Source organism: Miscanthus floridulus, chromosome 2 (genome assembly GCF_019320115.1).
Source record: "Miscanthus floridulus cultivar M001 chromosome 2, ASM1932011v1, whole genome shotgun sequence".
Taxonomy (NCBI): domain Eukaryota; kingdom Viridiplantae; phylum Streptophyta; class Magnoliopsida; order Poales; family Poaceae; genus Miscanthus; species Miscanthus floridulus.
The window spans coordinates 30063110-30084709 of NC_089581.1; the positions used below are offsets into that span (position 1 = coordinate 30063110).

Genomic DNA, 21600 nt, shown 5'->3' on the forward strand with positions numbered 1-21600 from the left:
TAGTCGTACTAGTCAGTAATGGCCTCAGACATCGCTCGCCTCAAACGCGCAGAATTTTGGTTGATTCATTTGTAAGCGATCCCGTGCATGAACCCTGGTGGACTACGCCAGGACCACTGAACACTCTGCCTTTATAAGTAGGGCCTAGCTTAGCCATTGGTACCACCACTCAGCGCACTTTAGCTAGCCTAGCTTTTCCTTTGAGCACGCTTTTTGCTCAGTCCTTCCTGACCACCACCGCTAGGAATGGCAGGAGCCTGGGTTAGTAGTTACTGCCTGAACATTGAGGGTTTTCCTATAATCCTGCATGTCACCCTGCAAAGGCTCGGAGTCAAAGATCATCCCGAGTATGAGGGCCGTGAGTATGAGAAGCATGGCACCGAGCGGTGTGAGGTTACCATATACATTGGGAACAGTGAAGAGTTCCCCAACCTCGCTGAAGTCTGGCATGTGACCGCAACTGGGTTTCACTTCATTGACACCTACCAGGTTATGTCCCGCAAAGCCTTGTAGACCTCTGCCAGATCTATGAAGAGCCCATTGCCCGTACCCTCATGAGGTTCTTTCTACCTTTGGACAAGAATCGACGGGCATGGATAGCTCGCATGGAGGCTTTGTAAGGGCGAGATGTGCAAGAAGATAGTCCTACCATGGTGCACCTGATCGCATACATGCTTGCTCTGGATGAGCAGTATGTCTAGCAAGCCTCAGAGATGAGGAAGTGTCTCCGATGAGCTGAGGAAGCCGAGATCTTCACCCAGATGCTCTAGATGCAGCTTGCTGAAGCGCATGCTAGTGCGACAGCTGTAGAGAGTTAGGAGACTACCATGTTGAAAGCTCTGAAGTAGGCTGAAGATCGGCATGTTCATCAGTTGGGAGAGGCCTATATGTTCACTAGGGCTAAGCAGAGGACGCTGGCTGCTGAAGGGAAGGATTCCTCGATCTTGGAGGGGTTCCCTGTCCACACACCAGAAAGAAGGAGAACCGGTGTTGCAGTACCGCCAGCACCTCTACCCTTGGACGTGTTAGAAATCAAATCCTTGGTTCCTCTCACTGAGCCATTGCCAAGAGATGAGGCAGATCCAGAGCCAAGGCGGTGGAAGAATCCGCCGAGCCCAAGAATGAAGATGCATAGTCCAGAGTAGATTAGTTGCCTTGGGATGTTGTACCCATAGTAGTAGTGCTTTTCGTCGCTGTCCTACGGTATTGTACTCTTGCCATTGTTCTTCGTTCGTAGTTGTTGAGATCGTCCGATTGTAGGTGAATGTTGTGTCATGAATGGGAGGCTAGATGCATATATGATGTACCCATATAAGACCGTTGGAAGATGCATTTTGTTATTTTGTTGTGTTTATTGCGTCCATCTACCCTTAAGTTTCGTTAGATGTGCTTAAAGCGGTCACGTTAATCTCGGATAGCGTGGGGACATTTCTACAAAAGCGCCGTTGCACGTGGGCTCCCCCATCGTGGGTCGCGCCCGTGTGGGCCTGCATTTGTGGGCCGCACGGTTGAATTCATTTTTCTTTTTCTTAAGGAATTAGTAATAGTTTTCTATTTTAATTTATGAGCTAGATTTGTATAATTAATATAAAATCGTATAAGTGTCTAAAAATGGTGAAACTAATTTTGTTAGGTTCCTAAAATCATTGTCTACCTGATAGTGTAGTTAGTTCATGCATATCTATGTTGATGCTAAGGCCTATCAAATCATTTGAAAGTACTTAATATTAGTAGGATAAATATTATAGGAATTTTTGTGGTAAATTGGTGATAGCTTTAATCCAAAATTTTTACAGTAGCTTCATTGTATTATTATGTGCTTACTGTAATTTTTGTAGCACTAATATAGCTTGTTTATTAGGGTAGCTAAATATCCATTAAACCTTTAATATGAATAAAAGAATAATATTGACTTATGAAATTAAGCACTTATTAGGATGAGCTTGACACTTGATTTGATAGAGCTGATGGTTAGCTTAATATCTTAGTCATTAGAGCTAGCTTGTTAGTATGGCATATGTGTCCTTATTTTAAGAATTGTTGTTGCCTAAATACTAAATAGCTGCATCATCATCATCGCATGCATATAGAGAACGAGTCGGAGGAGATCATGACCAACGGCGAGTACGAGTTCGAGGAGATTGTTGAGGAGTACGAGGAGGAGATTCTCGTGCAGGAGGAGGTCCCGAAGCCGCCACTAACTGGCGCAATTGACACCGCGCCTGCTGAAGACAAGCCCTGGTGCATAACCTCTATTTTTCATATCCATCGTATATATATGTGTGTGTTGTGCATTTACGTTGCAGGAGTTTTATGGAAACCACATGTAGATATATATCTAACTTATGAGTCCTACTAGTGCAGGTTCGAGTAACTGCTATGCTTAGGTTGTCGGTAGCATGAGTAACCTGCTGTTACTCACAATAGGTTATTATTACTACTTTCATAATAAAATGATGAAAAGAAAATGGAGACCGGGCAAGGATATGGCATGGGTTATTAGTGGGTGTAGCAAGTTGTGTCCCGCAGCCACGGGGCTTAGCTTGGTTACACTATTTTCCCTATTCGAGTCGATTGAGGACCGTCCGTTGTTGTGGATGTTAGTCAGGTCACAAACTTATTATCCTGAGCACATACTTGCATATGGGAGCGGAAAGGCTCGTTGCACTCTTGTCGTGGATTTCGGTTCTTTCTGGATCGACTGGTTGGAGACGGGGAAAGGTGGAGGTCTAAGCACCACAATGAGACTGGGGCTAAAGTGTGAGGGCTTGGAGTCCAAGTTTGGACGGAGACCTGGACCCCTCGACGGGAGTGGAATGGGTTGGTCTCATTTGTGCCTGGGGTACAAGCAGGGCATATGTTTCGGGGTACCTAGCTGGGATACATTGGTTCATGAATCGTCGTTTCCATGAGACAATATGACTTGGCTATGGTCTAGCACCGTTGTAAGAACTAGAATATGAAAGATGATAAAATGGTTCTGATTGCTCAACCCTTGCTTGAAAGTAGAACAGGTGCCTACCTAGAATGGTTAGCTAATGAAGTAATCCTATATGCTAATAAAAACTTGGTCTTAAGGATGAACTACTAGTAATGCTTTCCGCAAATAAAAGAACCCAGCAAACCATATTGCCTATCATATCCATGAGAGTCGGGAACTTATTCCCACTAGTCGGGTAAATCTTGCGAGTACATTGTGTACTCAGGGTTTATTTTACCCTATTGTAGGTGCAACTTGAGGAGTTTGCTCTTGTGTGGAGTATTCTTCTGGTGGGCACAGATAGATCTGTGTATCGTTTCCGCTAGATGATTATTACATTCCGCTGTTTAATTATCGCACTCTAAACTCTAGTATTATAATAAATAATTTCAAGACTCTATGTTATATGAAATAGACTAAGCATTGTAAGCTCGTACTCATTATTGATTCTAGGTGTAAAACGTGGATTGTTTCGAGTTCTCCCTTGGGGTGTGCTCGACGGAACTGCCTGTTTTAGCCCATTTTTAGGGCGCTTAGTGTCTAGTGGAAGGCGAGCGCCTCCAAAAGTGTGTTATTCTAGGCGGTTCTGCCACACTAGCTTGCCAGCAAGCAAGTGAACCTTGGTAAAAATCATTGTGTCATCTTGACTCTGAGGAATTCATTTGGTATTAATTGTGATTGTTTGATTGTCACTTGCCACGGCGGTATAACCCTCACTACCTCTCTTGTATTTACATTCTAGTGTAGCTAAGCTCTTTAGTGTAACTAGTTTTGAGAGCTAGCTTGTGTCTTGTTAGTTTGGTTAGTGAGGCTCTTTAGTTAGTCTTTGAGAACTCACTAACTTAGCAAGTAATGACCTAGACTTTGAGTGATATAGTGATCATAGCAATTAGAATTGTGGATAGGTGGTTTGTATTTTAGTAGGCTAGCGTAAAACTTGTTTTACTCCATTTAGTTGTCTAACCACTTGGTTTAAGTGTTATTGTAAAAAAATTTATAGGCTATTCACCGCCTCTAGCCATTTAGGACCTTTCATTTGCTAGGGTTAATGTGGGTGTCAAATTAAAGCGGGATGTACCAATATATGGAAGCTAGACACTTATCAAGTGAGATGTAGCAATATATGGAGATGTTCCCAAGGTAGCAGGGGAGATGTTCCCAAGCCAAACTACTACCGGTTGTTTTGAACCCATAATGATAGAGTATCACTGCCGGTTCATGGCTTTAACTGGTAGTGATAGGACAACCAGCAGTTATAGGTGGACTATCATTCTCGGTTCGTGGTTTCAACTGGCAGTGATCGGCATGATACTATTACTGCTAGATCAAGTCACAGCCCGGCAATAATAGTCTATATATACATTATCAAATCATGTGATGGAGAGTCAAAGTTGTAATTGTAATATATCTTGATGGCAGTGAGATATATGTGATGTATTAATAATATAAAATATTAGATAGTAACATTTGTTGAAATGCATAATAAAATACATCAACACAAATTGGGAAATTCAGGTCATGGTCAAGTTGAAGGCACCGATCCGACAGCAAGTATCATACTCTCATTGCCGGATAGAAGCTTGACTCGATAGTGACCTTTATCCTAACAATGCATGGTCTAGCCTTGACCTGGCACGGATATCCTCCTATCACTGCCGGGTCTGAGAACCAATAGTGATAAGGAAGCACAATGGTGTCATCTGTCGATAACACTTTGCTTAGCCTGATTCCAGCAGTGATGCTGGGTTTGGACCCGACAATGATCCAAGGATCTGGAGTTGTGGATATAACCACTTAAGTCTAAGGATCAAGCTAATATTTGCAAGGGCTAACTTGATGACGTTAAGTGTGGTGACTTCGTCAATCTCGAGAATTTACCAGCTCAGTCTTCAAATATTTCAAAGATGCTCATAGGGGTAGGTGTGCATGCGTGAGGTGAGTATGCGTGCGTTAATTCGCAAAAAAAAAAAGACACCATGGATGAGAAGATTGGAACAATTTACACTTGCTCGTACCTCAAAACCTTAAACTCAGATACGGCACAGGGACTTCGGTGGGAGTTAGAATGATAAAGACATGCCTTTTATTTAGCTAAGATGCTGATGGGCAAGCAACGGAGGACAAACAACATGGCACTAGCCATTGAAGGTTCATTAATTTGACATGTACCTGAAAGCTGTCCAACTAATATCGATCATTGCTGTCTTAGCTGCTGCACCATACAGTAATACAGAACAAGTGCATGTCATAGATAGGACAAACTCGCATCGAAGGGAGTCCGCGTACGAAGCAGCTCATTTATGTGCCCAGAATCTGCCACCTGCTTTGTGATGATGCATGATATTCGTGGCGGTAATGTAAGCGCTTTGGAAGAGTCACGGTTGCTGATTGTGTGTTGTCAGCTTGTTCGGCAGGCCGTAAACGATCAAATATGATCGTGGATTATAAGTTAGAATAATATTTTTCTTTCATATTAAACCAGCAAAATTAGTCAACAGTAAATAATTCACGATTCAGCCCAGCCAGCCGAATAGGCTGGTGTCGGAATTAGACGACGAGATGTACTTTCTTTTTCATCTGACAGTACTATTTCTCTTGTTCATTTATGGTGTTTCCACAGACCAGTGAATTTACGCTGGACGGACGCACCGAAAAGAGGCATGGACTCTCCCTGTCTCTCTCCCGTAGTCCCGTGCTGCTGGGGCTAGGATAAAGACCTGCCATTGCAGCACTGCGTCGCAACTACTCCTGCACGATCTCGCTGGAGTTACTACGACGTCTCTGTATGACTGTATCACTGCTACTGCTCTCAGAGTCAAGGTTCTGTTATCAACCTGTTCGGCTGGTGCTGATACGATCGTGGATTATTACTGCTGGCTGGTTTAGTGTGAGAGAAAAATACTGTTCTAGTTAAAAATTTACGATCGTTTACGACCAAACGAACAGGCTGTATATTGTTTAATTAAAAAAAGTGAGAGGTCGTATGAAAAAGAAATGCTCCCGATGGGTCCTCAAAAAAGAACAACTGCTACCTTCGTTTGCGATTAGAGCCTTTACCATCGCGCACAATGAAGTATGATCGTGAATATATAGCTGCAATCCATTTTCATCTCACCTCGAAGCCGTTTTTTGCCGACTAGTGGTATGTCCTCTCTATACGTGCTATACATCCATTCACATTGATATGTTACACACATCTCATGGCAGCTCCTCTCTCTCCAAACGTGCTATACATCCACTCACATGGATGCTCATTTCATGACCTCTCTCTCTCTCTCTCTCCCCTCCCCCCCCCCCCCCCCCCCCCCCATGGTCCTACGACACTGCAGTGTGCAATGCAAGTCTTTGGCGTTATTGTCTGACCGACACGTCACAAAAGTACTTCCTCCGTCTAAAAAATAGAGTACAATCGTGCTGGTCAAACTTTCTCAATTTTAATTAGGTTTGTAGAAAATATTTGCAATATTTATATCTAAATAAGTTTATTATGAAAGCATATTCAACGATCTATCTAATAATATTAATTATGTACCATAAATATTAATATTTTATTAAATATATTTTATCAAAGTTAAAAGTTACTGACTTTTTTTTGAAGCGGGAATGACTTTTTTTTCGAGGGAGTAGGACACGTAGCACACACACCTCATCACCACACACAGTCGTTGTCAACCTAATGAAGTCGAATGATTGTACCGATATGATAAGACTGAATTCTGTGTGTGCGCGCGTTTTTTCCCCCGAATTATTTCTGAAGGGCATGCAAGAGAGAATTGATAAGCCGAAGGTTATGACGGTGTGGTAGTAGTTATTGTACTTTCCAGAGGGGCACTCTTCTCTCCCTCCCCATATTCACACAAGCGCGTGCAGCTCTATAAATTGAGCTTATCCAAGGACGACGTACCGTTCAGTTCACTGGTGGCTGGGACTAGTTCACAAATCACAAGGAAGCAGTGGTAGTGGTAGCTCGCAATGGCGACGAACCCCGGCCTCTTCACCGAGTGGCCATGGAAGAAGCTCGGCAACTTCAAGGTAGCTCCCCGACCCATCTCCATATCCTGCTTACGGTTCACGCACTCCCGTTGCTAGCTCAAGCAAACGTCCTTGGCTGATGCGTGCATGGATGGCACAGTCGCGCACACAGAGCGGCAGCTCAAGCAAAATTAGCAAGTACTAGTTCAGTTCATTCTCTGTTCACCGGCGTGCCATGCCATGCATGGCCATGTTCATGCACTGTGTCGGAACATGCATGCGTGCGTGGACTTGCTATACATGCACCTGTGAGACCATGCATCCTACAGTTTTATGCTGCTGTGCGTTTCATGTTCCGGCCGACTCATGAGCATGGAAGCCACTGTATCATCCACCGACGCCGTTTCGTTTTCTTTTTTTTTCGAGAACACGACCTCACACGTATTTCATTAAGAATGATGCCTCGTTTTCTATATACCCTCTCTCTCTCTCTCTCTTTTTACTTCTAGGAATACAGTTAACTAAGATCAAGATCAAGCAGTGTCATGCTGGCTGACGCTTGTTTGTGCATCATGCACGTTGTTGACGCTGTTGGTGCATGCAGTACCTGTTGGTGGCGCCGTGGGTGGCGCACGGCGTCTACCTCGCGGCGACCAAGGGGTGGAAGGCGGCCGACCTGGGGTACATGGCCATCTTCCCGTCGCTGCTCCTCCGGATGCTGCACAACCAGGTGTGGATCACCGTGTCCCGGCTCCAGAACGCGCGCAGCCGGCGGCAGATCGTGGACCGGGGCATCGAGTTCGAGCAGGTGGACCGCGAGCGCAACTGGGACGACCAGATCCTCCTCAGCGGCATCCTCCTGTACCTGGGCTCCATGTACCTGCCCGGCGGGCAGCACCTGCCGCTGTGGCGCACGGACGGCGCCGTGCTCATCGCGCTGCTGCACGCCGGCCCCGTGGAGCTCATCTACTACTGGTTCCACCGCGCGCTGCACCACCACTTCCTCTACACCCGCTACCACTCCCACCACCACGCCTCCATCGTCACCGAGCCAATCACCTGTAAGCTACAAGCCAGCCGCCGCCCTCTCACTTTCAATACGCCGGCAAATTTGCTGCCAGTAATCGTGCATATGCAAGTTGGCAAATTTGCTGGTGGCAGACTCTGCCTGGATTTCGTCTCTAGGTTCCTTGGGGCCTGTTTAGTTCCCCTCCAAAACGTCAAATTTTTCAAGATTTCGCGTCACATCGAATCTTTGGACGTATGCATGAAGCATTAAATATAAATAAAAAATAAAATTAATTACACAGTTTAGACGAAATCCACGAGACGAATCTTTTAAGCCTAAGTAGACTATGATTGGACACTAATTGCCAAATAACAACGAAAATGCTACAGTAGTGTTTTGCCAACAAATTTGGCATCCAAACTGACCCTTGGTAGAGCGAGCTCCTGCTCCAAGACGAGTAGTACACGTACGGTGTTGGAGTGAATTATCTCATTTACATTACATTCTGAACGAAACAAAGAAGGTTAAAATCATTCTATTTTGACTTACAAACTTTATACTACCTCCATCCTGAAAAGGATGCATCCTTAGTCAAACATCAGAAGTTTAAATAAATTTTATATAAAAGAGCACCAATACTTAGGCCCTACTTGACACATCTCCACTTCACTAGTGAAGTTTTTTCGCTTCAACTCCACGAGCAACTCTACCGGTGAATCTGAAGCTAACATTTGGTAGAACAACTGTACATGTGTAGCTTCTTAAAACATACTCTCACAGAAACCCGCGCAAGGCCCACTAGGAGTGGGAGCTAGAAGAAGCTACTATTTTCAGCTTCATTTTTCATCCTCCCTTGTAAGAACATGTTTTAAGAAGCTTCTTAGGTGAAGCTATCTTTTGAACCGTTGGCAAGGGAGCTCCCTACCTATTTTTTTTTATTTTTTATCCTAGCCTAGAAATTCGTCTCCATGAGGATTCGAACCTAGCATGCTGGGGTGCTACCGAGAAGCTCCAACCACTAGGCTGGAGGCCCGTTCACGTGACGCTATTTTATTTTACCCTGTTTGATATAAAATAGCTCCTTATAACATCAAATGAATAAATATGCTATTAAAATATATTACATGATAAATATAAATGATAATTTTTCATAAATATAAACTTAGTCAAATTTTTAATATAATGATTTAACTTAGTACTATGTTAGAATTGTATTCTTTTTAGGCCCCGTTTAGATGCAAGCCAAAAACAAAAAAATTTCAAGATTCCCCGTCACATCAAATCTTGCGGCACATGCATGGAGCATTAAATGTAGGTAAAAAGAATAACTAATTGCACAGTTTGCCTGTAATTGGCGAGACGAATCTTTTAAGCCTAAATAGTCCATAATTGAACAATTTTTGCCAAATACAAACAAAAATGCTACAGTAGCCAAAAGCCAAAAATTTTCGGAACTAAACACGGCCTTAGTGCGGAGGGAGTAGTAAGTATAGGGACATTTTTACTACAACAAAGAGTTTTTTTTCCCTGTCCTACAGAACATTTTATGAAAAATCACTGTCCTGTAGACAATTTTTTAAAGAGTCTAGTTCTAGGAGCTTAACATGGCTTTGGCATGGTCCCGGTCCTCCCGGACATCGACATCCAGATTTGCATGCATGTAAGTTGGTTCTTTCTTTCATCACTGTCACATTCCAGTCTGGTGCCTGCTTGGAACAAAGACCTTTCCAAATAAAGGACAGTAAAAACATGCGCTTTCCCTGTCAAAGGACTTTTACTGACCAGAGACGGCACTGCCAATCGACATCACGTCTCCTGTCGTCTTGACGCCGAATTTGAGCCCTGGAGAGCGACCACTGGCCGATTAAGGACGAGCAAATCCGGGACCATGCGAAAGCCATGCTGCACAGTTGCTGCATACCAGCTTCCGTAACCGAACAGAATCGAAACATGATCGAGTTCATTGCCGGTCACCACGTACACGTACTTATTACCACCGAATCACTATCTCCATCGGACAGATAGAACCCCCACAGTACAGTTCTACAACCCGTACATGTTAAATCTTTTTCTTTACACACAAAACCGACCTCTAGTGCAGTACTACACTGGGTAACATTTCTAGATTGTCAGCAAGGAAACCAATATTCTTAAAATATGTTCTAGGGACACCATCGCTTTCTGATGTAATTGTCAGTCTTGATTCCAATAAAAAAAGAATGTAAAACAATATCTTCACTCATAAAATAGGAGTTCAATTCTTTTTAAAAAAGAATGAAATATAAGAGAAGCTTCTTAGTTCTCATGTAAAATCTAGAAATATAGAGCGTACATATGGTTAAGCTGGGAGTGCTGTGTGTACCTTCAGTATAGTGGCAGAGCTCTGCATGCAGCTAGGCTTCAACAGCTGTAAGCATAGTGAATTCAACCATATGTACAGGCGCTCTGATCGGAGAACTCATGTTGGTCTTTGTAACCAGCATAGTGAGAGCACCTGAAGCCCTTGTTTAGTTACTCACCCTAAAGTTTAGTCCCTATTCCATCGAATATTTGGACACATGCATAGAGTATTAAATATAGACTAAAAAATAACTAATTACACAGATTACGACTAATTTGCGACACGAATTTTTTAAGCCTAGTTGGTCCATGATTTGACAACGTAGTGCTACAGTAAAGCTACGCCAAACATGTGCCAGTGACGGATTAATTAGGCTTGATAAATTCGTCTCGCGGAGTACTGAGGACTTCTGTAATTTGTTTTATTATTACTGTCCAAACATTCCTATGTGACATCCTGATGTGACACACCTAAATTTTAGCCCCTGGATTTAAACACCACATGATTCTTTAAAAAGAAGTACCTAAATAATAGTACTTCTAAGTTCTGCCTTCTGAGTAGTTCAAACTATCAGAGATGGAACTTTGAAGGGAAACAGTAGGTAAACCAGAATTAATGGCAGAGTAGTTTTGCAAACTATTATTATGGCACTCATTCAAAGGTGCAAAAACAGAGAAAAGTACTTGCACTAGACATGCCTTAGCCATGGAAATGATGTCACAAGAACTCACAGTCTATTAGGTAATAATGAATATTAGCCTGTTTTTCTTCTTCCCATCTCCATTGGTTTCCATAAGCAGTAAGATAAACTGATACAGAAAAGCTGTAATTCAAACAAGGTCATACTTACAGCATGCATCTGCACCTCAAAGAAATGTAAAAACAGAGAGATACGTCTGCAGCATACAAACAGGAGACTAGAGCGATCCACATGGCAAATAAAAACATTGTCAGACTTAGAGATCGACAGTTTTCTGAGGGAATATACCTGACCTGGTTCATGATCCTTCTCCAAGCAAGATACATAATCCCTGACCTTAGAAAGCAGAAAGACTGCAACAATAAAAATAACTTAAACCTTGAAACATTATCATATATCACAGATCATTTCCTTACAATAATTATCAGACAGCCCTCTTATGCACATCTAATGGTGCTTTTTTATTCCCTTTGGAGCAACTAGGGCATATTAAGATCAAATATTGTTCTCTTTTGCAGCTGTCATCCATCCATTTGCTGAGCTCGTGGCATATGAACTACTGTTCGGGATCCCATTGATTGTGTGCGCCTTGAATGGAACTGCTTCCATTCTTGCATTTGAGATCTACGTGATCTACATCGACTTCATGAACAACATGGGTCACTGCAACTTTGAATTGGTACCCAATTGGCTCTTCAAATGGTTCCCTCCTCTCAAGTATCTCATGTACACACCCTCGTAAGTATCCCATATAACTGTTGTTCTCCACAATTGATATGATTTGTTAACCAATGCAAGCAGGGTTGACTCAATAAATTATATTTTGTAAATTGAGTTATTTCCATGATTCCATATGTTGTTCTGAGTATATAAATAAACTTTTGCGACTTAGGTTTCATTCTCTTCACCACACTCAGTTCAGGACAAACTACTCCCTGTTCATGCCATTCTATGACTACATATATAACACCATGGACAAGTCATCAGATACGTTGTATGAGAAGTCACTCAAGGGCAAAGAAGAAACAGTAGATGTGGTTCATCTTACCCATCTTACTAGCCTGCACTCCATCTATCATATGAGGCCCGGGTTTGCAGAATACGCTTCTAGACCTTACGCTCCCAAGTGGTATGTGCGGATGATGTGGCCCATGTCATGGCTTTCCATGGTTCTGACATGGACATATGGTTCTTCATTTACTCTTGAGAGGAACGTCATGAAGAAACTCAAAATGCAATCATGGGCCATCCCAAGATACAGTTTCCATGTAAGAATCATGGTTAACTCAATATACAATATTTGCTTGATATTTCTCATAACAATGAGTAGGATCTCCAGTGTCAACTAAATCATCTTGTTTCACAAAAGAATCTAACAGAATCACCAACTTTTTATGTTCTGCAGTATGGATTGACTTGGGAGAAGGAAGCAATCAATAGCCTGGTTGAGAAGGCGATATGTGAAGCTGACAAGAAAGGAGCTAAAGTTGTTAGCCTCGGACTCCTTAATCAGGTATGCCATTTATTCGGTTATTAGAAGTAGACAGCTCAAAAAGATGATCTCTCATTTATATGAAAGTCGCATGAATATGCATTATTAATCTGGAAGTATGGAAAGAAAATTATTAGTGTAACTGGACAAAAATGGTTTAGTTGTATGCGCTGAAATAGGCAAAAACCTAACAATAAGAAAAGAGTGCAGATTGGGTGCCCAGGGGGGCTGGCACCCTCGTTAGCTAAAATACCATGTTGCAATGTTTCAAAAATCATCACAAAAATCATGTATAGCATACATAAAGTTAAGTATTGCCTCAACAATTCAATTTGAAATTGATCTTAGATGCCAAGAAACAAAATAGACAAGGAATGAACCTGGCATTGTTCATCATGTGCTGACACTGACATTCTGAATCTGAATTGTTGCGGCTACACTTAACTTTAGGTGTAGTGCATACATGATTTTTTTAAACATTGTAACATGGTACTTTAGTCCTTTAGCTAACGAGGGCGCCATATGATTTTCCATAAGAAAATTATCAGAAAGGTGGTAATAGGCACTTATTCCAATGGTGCTTACATGCTAATGAACTATATAGAAATAGCATAGCATGGTCTCATAGTTATCTCAAGTCTAAAGTCTAAACGAACATTCATCTGAGTCACAAACTCATGAAATCTCTTTATCATTTGTTCACTTGCTCATGGTAGTGCTCATTCAGTGTAATTACCATCGACATGCAAGGCAAGTAATGAGTTATACTAGCAACAGACTGCAGAATAGAAATAATAATTAACAATAATATATCTGCCGACAGGCACATGACCTCAATGGAAATGGAGAACTTTATCTTCAGAAGTACCCAAAGTTGGGGGTCAGACTAGTAGATGGCACCAGCTTAGCTGCTGCAGTGGTTATGAATAGTGTTCCTCAAGGCACAGATCAAGTTGTTCTCGCAGGAAATATTTCAAAAGTTGCTCGTGCTGTTGCTGCAGCATTGTGTAGGAAGAATATCAAGGTAATAAATAAAAAATTGCACACTTGCTTCATGCTAATCACCTGCATAAATAAACTTTGCACTAATATGTAATCCCAACGCATATTGCTCAGGTAGTAATGACCAACAAGCAGGATTATCATTTCCTTAAGCCCAACATGGCAGAAGATGCAGCTGAGAACCTTTTGTTTTCAAAGACAGTTACTGCAAAGGTTAAAGAGACTTCTGACTGTCATACATTTTCTTAAGAAATGGATAGGAGATGTCATATAAAAGGCCATCAAATCCAATTGTCAAATAAATCACCTGTTGGCCTCAAATTTTGTAGGTGTGGTTAATTGGGGAAGGTCTAGATGCTTCTGAGCAGTTTAAGGCACAGAAAGGGACCCAGTTTATCCCATATTCACAGTTTCCACCAACAATGGCACGCAAGGACACCTGCACCTACTCGATAACTCCTGCAATGTCTGTGCCTAAAACACTACAGAATGTGCACTCCTGTGAGGTAAATGAGGTCCCACTGAACTTGTAACTCTGCAGGCACTTTAATGCATGATCTCATTGAGTCTACCAATTTGAAAACTTTGCAGAATTGGCTGCCAAGGAGGGTCATGAGTGCATGGCGCATTGCTGGAATGGTTCATGCATTGGAGGGATGGAACGAGCATGAGTGTGGGGACATCGTGCTAGACATGGAGAAAGTGTGGTCTGGTGCTCTTCTGCATGGATTCCACCCTGTGGCTCAAGTTTGATTCTCCGGTTGCAATTGCAAGGCAGCGCAATAAGTTCTTGAAAGTTATGCCATATGCTCACGAGAACTATGCTACAGATATAGTAGTATGTTGATGTTCTATTCTCCATGCTCTGCCTCTTATCACTTAAGACATTCGCTATCTAAAATTTAAGATGAACTCCTTTCGTGTAAAAGCATTCTGTGGAAGCAGGATAAAAAAAACTGCATCTCTATAATGATAAGCAGGGATGGGATGTAGCATATAAGTGTTCTGATCTACTGCTAGCTGTTTACTACTTTATTCAAGCCCTACGCTCAAAGACCAATGATGAATTAATTCTGCATCCATATTTCTCCATGCATCAATGCATATTTCAACAAGAAACAGGTATGGGAAATGTTGTTCACTCTCCATGTAGAGATGTGGATGAAAGATCCGGTTCAATGCTTCCTTTTGTTCATGATCCAGAGAAAGTAGAGATGGCATGTAGCAACTTTTTCACATAATATATTCAGAAATAGTGACCCCATATTGCCCAGGACAAAATGCAATAAACCATGACCAACATATATACAGTATTTTTCTCTCGCAAAGCTTCAGCCGGCTTATCAGCTAGAATCTACAGTATTTTTCTCTCACAACAAAACAGCTTCAGCCGGCTTATCAGCCGGCTTTAATAGCAGCCGAACAGACCACTCCAAATCCCTACCGTTTCATCCTTGTCAAATTCCACATTAAAATTTTCGTCATTTTCTGTTCTCCTTGCCACAGCAAATTTCTGAATCGGAACTTGCTGTACTTCTCGGGTTTTCTCATAAGGAGGAAGTGAAGCTAATAGAAGTAGACCAAACAAACTCGCTCATAGCAGGAAAAAAAAACAGAGAATGCCGAGAGCGAAAACATCTCACTGTGTACGGCAGCGACGGGCGGAGCAGGCAAGGCCGCGCAGACGGCTCGAAGGATTCTACGAGCGGCGCCCTAGATGCCGGAAACGGAAGCCGAGGAGGGCAACTGTCGATGCACGGCATCTCCCCTCCTCCAAGGTGGCCGCCGCCAGCGGCCGCCGGGCCTGGCCCAGGCTGCTTGCGGTCGAGAGGGCCCGGATGTGTGCGCGTGCACGCACGTGACGTCCTATTCCGTCCACGTGAGACGTTGGATCATCATTGGGCGGCTCAGATTATGGAGACTGGTACTACTAAGGCCACGTTCAGTTGGGTAGGGAACAATTCCACTCTCCGGCTTCCTTCTATAATTTACGAAGCATGGGAAACGTTTCGGCTCGAAACGGACGGGAACAGTGCTAACCAAATGGGGGCCTAAGGCTTCGTTTGATAGGGCGGGATTAGCCTAGATTGGGGGGCCAAACCCCGCCACCGGTGGATCCCATCCACGCTGGGTGGGCAATCCGAGGGCGCATGTATTAGTCTCAATTTATATGCGTTGAAGTGGATTGGAGTAAATTAAACTAAGTTTAATTACATTCGACTCTAACACATGTGAATTAAAGTTAATACACGTGCATCCAAACAAGGCCTGAGTGCAAAATTCACACTTGGAAAAGACGTGGATGGGAGCGAATCCAACTCAATCCCCCCTCAAACCTTGTGGGTCTCGCGCATCTCCACTCGTGGTCGGGAACGACTCATGCTCGTCGCCGTGCTCGCTCCGCTCCACTCCTGGGAATGACTCACGCTCGAGTGCTTGACGCCGATGCTGCGACGCTCCGCTCCGTTCCCGCTCGACAAGCGTGACCGGCGGCGGCGGGGTGGATCAGGTGCGCCTCCACCTGCTCACGTCCCCCATCTCCTCCTTCCAATCCCATGATCCCCCATCCCCTCTTCCTGGTGACATTCGAGGGACTGCACTGCGAACATCATCCTGCATCGACTGTGGTCCGTGACATTGAGCAACGCACTATGTCGACTAGTGTGCGTGGAGCTGGCGGTGCCTTGAGCATGGGTCCCTCCGCTGGATATAATTCTATTCTTGAATTTGTTAAATTCAATATCTTTTTCACTATGATTGCTATTTATTTTCTAGATTAAATTAAATATGAAAATACCTAAATTTCTAGGAATCAAAGTGGTAGTATCATTCAATACAAGGTTAGTGTTATTGATTTATTTATTTTTTGCCTATTTGGTTCCATTATTGTTTGTATATACAGTGGTACATACATATATGTCATATGTAACTTGTAAAGTAAGCAACCATGCCAAAATCTGCAATATAGATAACATAAAGAGGCTACCTTACCACCATCCTTTTCATATGTGTAGGCATTTTACCATATACTTGCTATTGGATCATGTAAGATTGTTCAATTACACGTTGTATATAAAAGGAGTGCTTCTTGGACTTGAAACTGAGGGATATGATCATCTATTTCTCACGTATGTACCTTAGATCATATCATTGATGGGTTGTACTCCCTTTGTCCCAAAAAGAAGGACGTTGTGGGAAAAGTGCAGACTAAACTTTCTCAACTTTGATTAGGTTTGTAGAAAATACGTGCAACATTTATATCTCCAAATAAGTTTATTATAAAAATATATTCAACGATCTATCTAATGATACTAATTATTTATTATAAATATTAATATTTTTTTATATATAATTGGTTAAAGTTAAAAAAATGGCTTTTCAGAAAGCGAGAATGACTTCTATTTTAAGACATATGCCCCCTGGCGCCCCCTTAGCTTCGCCTGACCAAGGCCCTCAAGGTCCCCTCGGCTTCTTCGTGTTGACTTTGTGCGAGGCACACCGCTTCGCTCCGCTCCGCAAGGCAGTGATCTAGCTCTAGGATAGCACAACGACGTGCAACATCAACGATGTCCTAGACCATCGCACCAACAACCTCCTCTTGGACCTGGTAGTGAAGTGGCGCATGTTCTTGTGTGCTCTATTGAGCTGGAGCAACCACAGCGAGAGGCCCGATATAAGCCTAGAGTCACAGCCCTAGAGCCGGTCAGATCACATAGTTTGGTGTCGCCACCGCACAGGACGCCTTGTCCATTGTCATTCCGATCCTTCAACCCATGAGATGCGACTATACTTAGCGCAAAATCTAACAGACGACCGGTCGTGTGCACGCCCTATACCTAGATTTAGAAGTGAATGGGCTGATGGGCCTCTGTGTTTCTGGGCCTTAATTGTTTATTTTCTTTTTGCATTTTCCTGTGTATGGTCCTGTTCGTTTCGTTGAAATTTGATTTATACTGATTTGCTGTGAGAGAAAAAACATTATTTATTCGCTAAAAATATTGCTGAAGTAGTGCTGCACAATATTTGGAGTTTCGGTCAGCTCTCTTCTCAACTTCTGCGGAGCGGCCAGCGTTGAAGAAAAATCACAGGAATTCATTTCGGAGGTTGATTGATCCGGTTCCTGTGATTGAACTGCAAAACTCCTCTGCTGTCGCACCGTACAGAAACAAGTGTAACATGCGACGCCGCCGCCTCCCCTCGAACGCGAGCAACACTGTTTTATGCGATTTTTCAGCAAGAAAATGCGAAAACACCACACACCGGCCGTCACACCCTCTAGTGCTCCTCGAAGCTATGGCCATGGCCTCACCGTCTCCTGCCGAGCTGGAACGTGCGCTTCAAGAACTGGTTGGCGGCCTCGTTGTCGCGGTGGCAGAGCACCCGGAGGATCGTGTTCGGGTCGGCGGGATCCCACCTCCGCGTCGTGGGCGGCAGCGGCGTGCACCCGCCGCCTCCTCCGCCGCCGTCGTCCTCGCCACCGGCCCCACCGATGGAGTCGCACGTCGCGACGCTGAAGGCGTCGATGAGGTAGTCCGTGGAGCGCGCCATGAGGTCCACGACGGCCTCGGCCGTCTCCGCCTCCCGCGCCACCACGTCCTCGGGGACCAGCCCTTCCCCGCACGTGGAGAAGGCGCGCTTCAGGCTCCGGAAGTCCTCCTCCACCGTGGCCTGGTCGGCGCGCGCGAAGCTCCGCTCGTTGCCGCCCGCCAGGAGCACCATGAGGAAGGCCTCGAAGGAGGCCCGCATCACCTCCCGCACCGCCACGGGCTGCGCGCGGTCCGCCAGCACGGACACCAGGAACGACAGGTTCTGCTTCAGCAGGCGGAGCGCGGGGCGGATGCGGGCGTCCGCCACGCTGCGGGCGTACAGGCCCTGGTAGAAGGAGTGGCGGGAGTCCAGGAAGATGAGCCGGTGCGCGGCGACCTCGGCGACCGTCGAGATCGACGACTGCGCCGCGGCGCGCGCGAGGCCCAGTTGGGACGGCAAGGAGCACGACAGCGAGGTGTCCAGGGCCTCGACGTGGGTGAGCACGTAGTGGAGCGTGTTGAGGCGGACGTAGAGCCGCTGCGTGCCCCGGCTGATGGACGGCCGCGGGATGTGGTGCGAACCGCCGCCGCGCGGGCTGCCCTCCGGCGCCTGGCACGTCGGCAGCGCCGCCTTCTTCCAGAGCCGGAAGAAGCCCGAGTCTTGGTTGCACCTCGTCAGCGGCGGCAGCGGAGGGACGTAGTTTTGTTTTGAACCTATCGTGCCATTGCATCAACCACGTACGTTCCAATAAGAAACAAACTTCTCTGGCACTCGATGCACAGAACAACCTGAAGCTTACCGCAAGACGCCACAAAGGAGATGTAGTCCTGGAAGATGGACTCCAGGCCGTCGACGAGATCGTGAACCACCTCGTCTTTCGCGCTCGCTGGGATCTCGGAGAATTCATCGATGGTAAACCTAGCCAGCTTCATCAGCTCCATTGCGGACCCGGCAAACGGTTCTTCCTTGGACTTGGGTATCCAGCTCTAGAAAACACGCAGCAGAGCAGAGCAGGGATCAGTAAGTTCTTTGTCAGTCAAAAATTCGAGCTCTGCCGTCCAAGTGTATGTACCTCAGTGTCTCTGGCTCTGAGGAGGCAGCCCCTGGCAAGCCCAAGCTTGTCGTCCATCTAGGCCTTGAGCAGTCCCATCACGACGGACTCCACCTCGAAGGGCTCCATGTCGCCCACGACGGCCTTGGCTCGGCCGTCGTCGCAGTCCGCCGCGTCCTCAGCCGTCATCTGCGCCAGGGCCTTCTCCAGCCTGCTTGCCGAGTGGAGCACGCGGACGAGCTCCTCGGTGAGGATGGTCACCTTGGCGAGGTACTGCCTCAGCACGACGCCGAAGCAGCCGTGCAGGGTGACCGCGGCCACCGCCACCGGCGCGGGGTGCCACCGCCTCAGCACCGGGCTGAAGTTCCTGCGCTCGAACATGGCCAGCTGCTCCGTGTCCCTGGCGAGCTGCATCAGGACGGAACCAGGGTCGCTGTCGCGGTCGGTGATCACGCTGTCAACCTCGCCGAGTCCGTTCTCAAGTATCTGCAACCGGATCAAAAGCGAAATGGTCATGGATGAACAGAGGAATAGTCTGTACCAGTTGCCGGCAGTTGCCATGATACAGAAGAAACATGAACTTATTACGTTGGTGAAGGCGCTCTTCATCGAACACCTGACGTAATAATCGACGCGGTCTCCAGCAAAGTTGCCGTCGCCGGCGCCTTCCCGGTCAGCGATGATCTTGCCCGCGGCAAGCGCCAGGGACAGCAGGATCTCCATGCCTTCCGTCGCAGCGCCACCGATGCCCTTCTCGTAGCTGTCGTGGTAATCCAGGAGGCGCTTCTCCGACCACTCCTGCATCCCACCGAGCGCGCTCAGGAGCACCTTGACGTACAGCGGGTCACGGCTCCCCTGCTTGGTGTCGGCTGCCACGTCAACAAGCACGGTGAGCGCCGCGGCGACGAGGTCTGGCTCGACCTGGCCTGTGATCACGTACTGCTGGAAGAAGACCCACGCCAAGCACACGTTGTGCAAGATCCTGTTGATGCCAAGCGTCGGCCACGTCTTCTTGATGAGCTCTAGGAGCTCGTCGACCTCGTCGAGCACGACGGTGCACTCCCTCAGGTCAAAGATGGTCTGGAGGAGGGAGCAGTAGAGGAGCACGTTGAGCGGGTACCCGTCGGCCCAGTGGCAAGCTTCTACAGCGGCACCGGCGGTGCCGGAGCGCCACGAGAGCGCGTGCACGGCGTTGGTGAGGGCGCGCATGACGTCAGAGTTCTTGCCGGTGTCGATGGCGCGAATCTCGGTTGCGCGCATGACCTCGCGGAACCGGAGCACGGCGGCATGGAGGCGATCGAGGGGGAGGGAAGGGTGCAGGATGAGTCCTGCCTCCAGGAGCTTGATCTGCCGGAACTGCCACTGGTGGTACTCCTCGGCGTCGGCGAACTCTGCAGGCTTGAGCTGCCCGAGGAGTTCCAGCGGGAGAACAATCGTCTCCGCCGTCCTGCCCACCTGTGAAAACCAGACTTGTCAAGGAAAAGATGTAAACGAAAACGATCAATGCCGCCATGGGCGCCGACCTGACCGAGGACGGTGCGCATGAGGGTGCGGCGCAGGCGCGCGTCACTCTGGTCGGTGACCCGCATCTGCTGCCGCATGATCTCCGCCGACGTCATCGGCCGCCGCACGCGGCCAGGGGACGCCGGGCCCGACGTCTGGCTCAGCGTGCGGGCCATCATCGGATGCGCCCCCGACGACGGCCGCCGTGGCCTGAGTCCGAGGGCCTTCTTGACTCGGCTGCCCATGACGCCGCCCCCGGTGCCACTCCTCGCGCCAGCGCCGGCAACGGGCGACGACACCTCCCCTTCCGCCGCGGCGCCCCTGCTGGATACCGCCGGGCCGGACGAGCGGCAGGACATGAAGAAGATCTCGTACGCGGTCTCGCGGAGCTCGACGGGGCCGAGTGCATCGACGCGGCCGAAGGGGCAGTCGAGGCCGACCGCAGCGAAGTCGAGCTCGGTGATGTCGGACCGCGTCGCCGTGGAGCTCGCGGAGGCGGAGCGCGAGCGCTGGTGGCCCCCCATCTCGTCCCGGCACGGCCCAGCCACCGAGAGAGACAGCCGGGGCTCGCGCCCGATCGGGATTTTGGGAGGTGACGCGCGAGGACTCGGGGGAGAAGTGATAAAAAATTGCAAGGGCAGAGACGCCTGGTGCATGCCGCGCCCAAATTGAGCCAACTATTTCCGCGCCGCGTTTGCAGGGTAACCAAGGGGTAGGTTGGACAGAATTTCATCCTGCTGCATGCTTTGCACCAGGAAAAAGGAAGAGGAAGGAAAAAAGGAGAAAAAAGTCACGATAAAAACCTGCGATAGCTGCTACTTTTCGAAATTTATGACCGCTCCTCGGAAATATACAAGCTGCATATTCTACCAAAATGCCAGGTATCTGTATCAACATCTGGATTTCAACAATTTCAAAAAGAAACACAAAAGCTATCCTTTGCCTGACTGATCCATTTGGCTTTGTCACACAAATTTTTTTTTGGCCGTCCGATGTCGTCTTCTTCTGATGTTCGTCGTCCGT

At 46.6% G+C, this 21600-nt stretch overlaps 1 protein-coding gene and 1 pseudogene across 1 annotated transcript; one reads left to right on the forward strand and one right to left on the reverse strand.

The window, feature by feature from the left end:
- Window positions 1-6853: 6853 nt before the first annotated feature.
- Window positions 6854-14496, forward strand: LOC136520940 (very-long-chain aldehyde decarbonylase GL1-5). Its single transcript, XM_066514634.1, has 9 exons — window positions 6854-7012; window positions 7557-8013; window positions 11521-11740; window positions 11895-12270; window positions 12408-12515; window positions 13318-13518; window positions 13611-13709; window positions 13826-14002; window positions 14088-14496. Exons 1-9 carry the CDS (start codon window positions 6953-6955, stop codon window positions 14247-14249), a joined length of 1860 nt encoding a protein of 619 aa, XP_066370731.1. The 5' UTR covers window positions 6854-6952; the 3' UTR covers window positions 14250-14496.
- A 3056-nt stretch (window positions 14497-17552) lies between these two features.
- LOC136538325 (protein unc-13 homolog) lies at window positions 17553-21217 on the reverse strand (annotated as a pseudogene).
- Window positions 21218-21600: the final 383 nt, after the last annotated feature.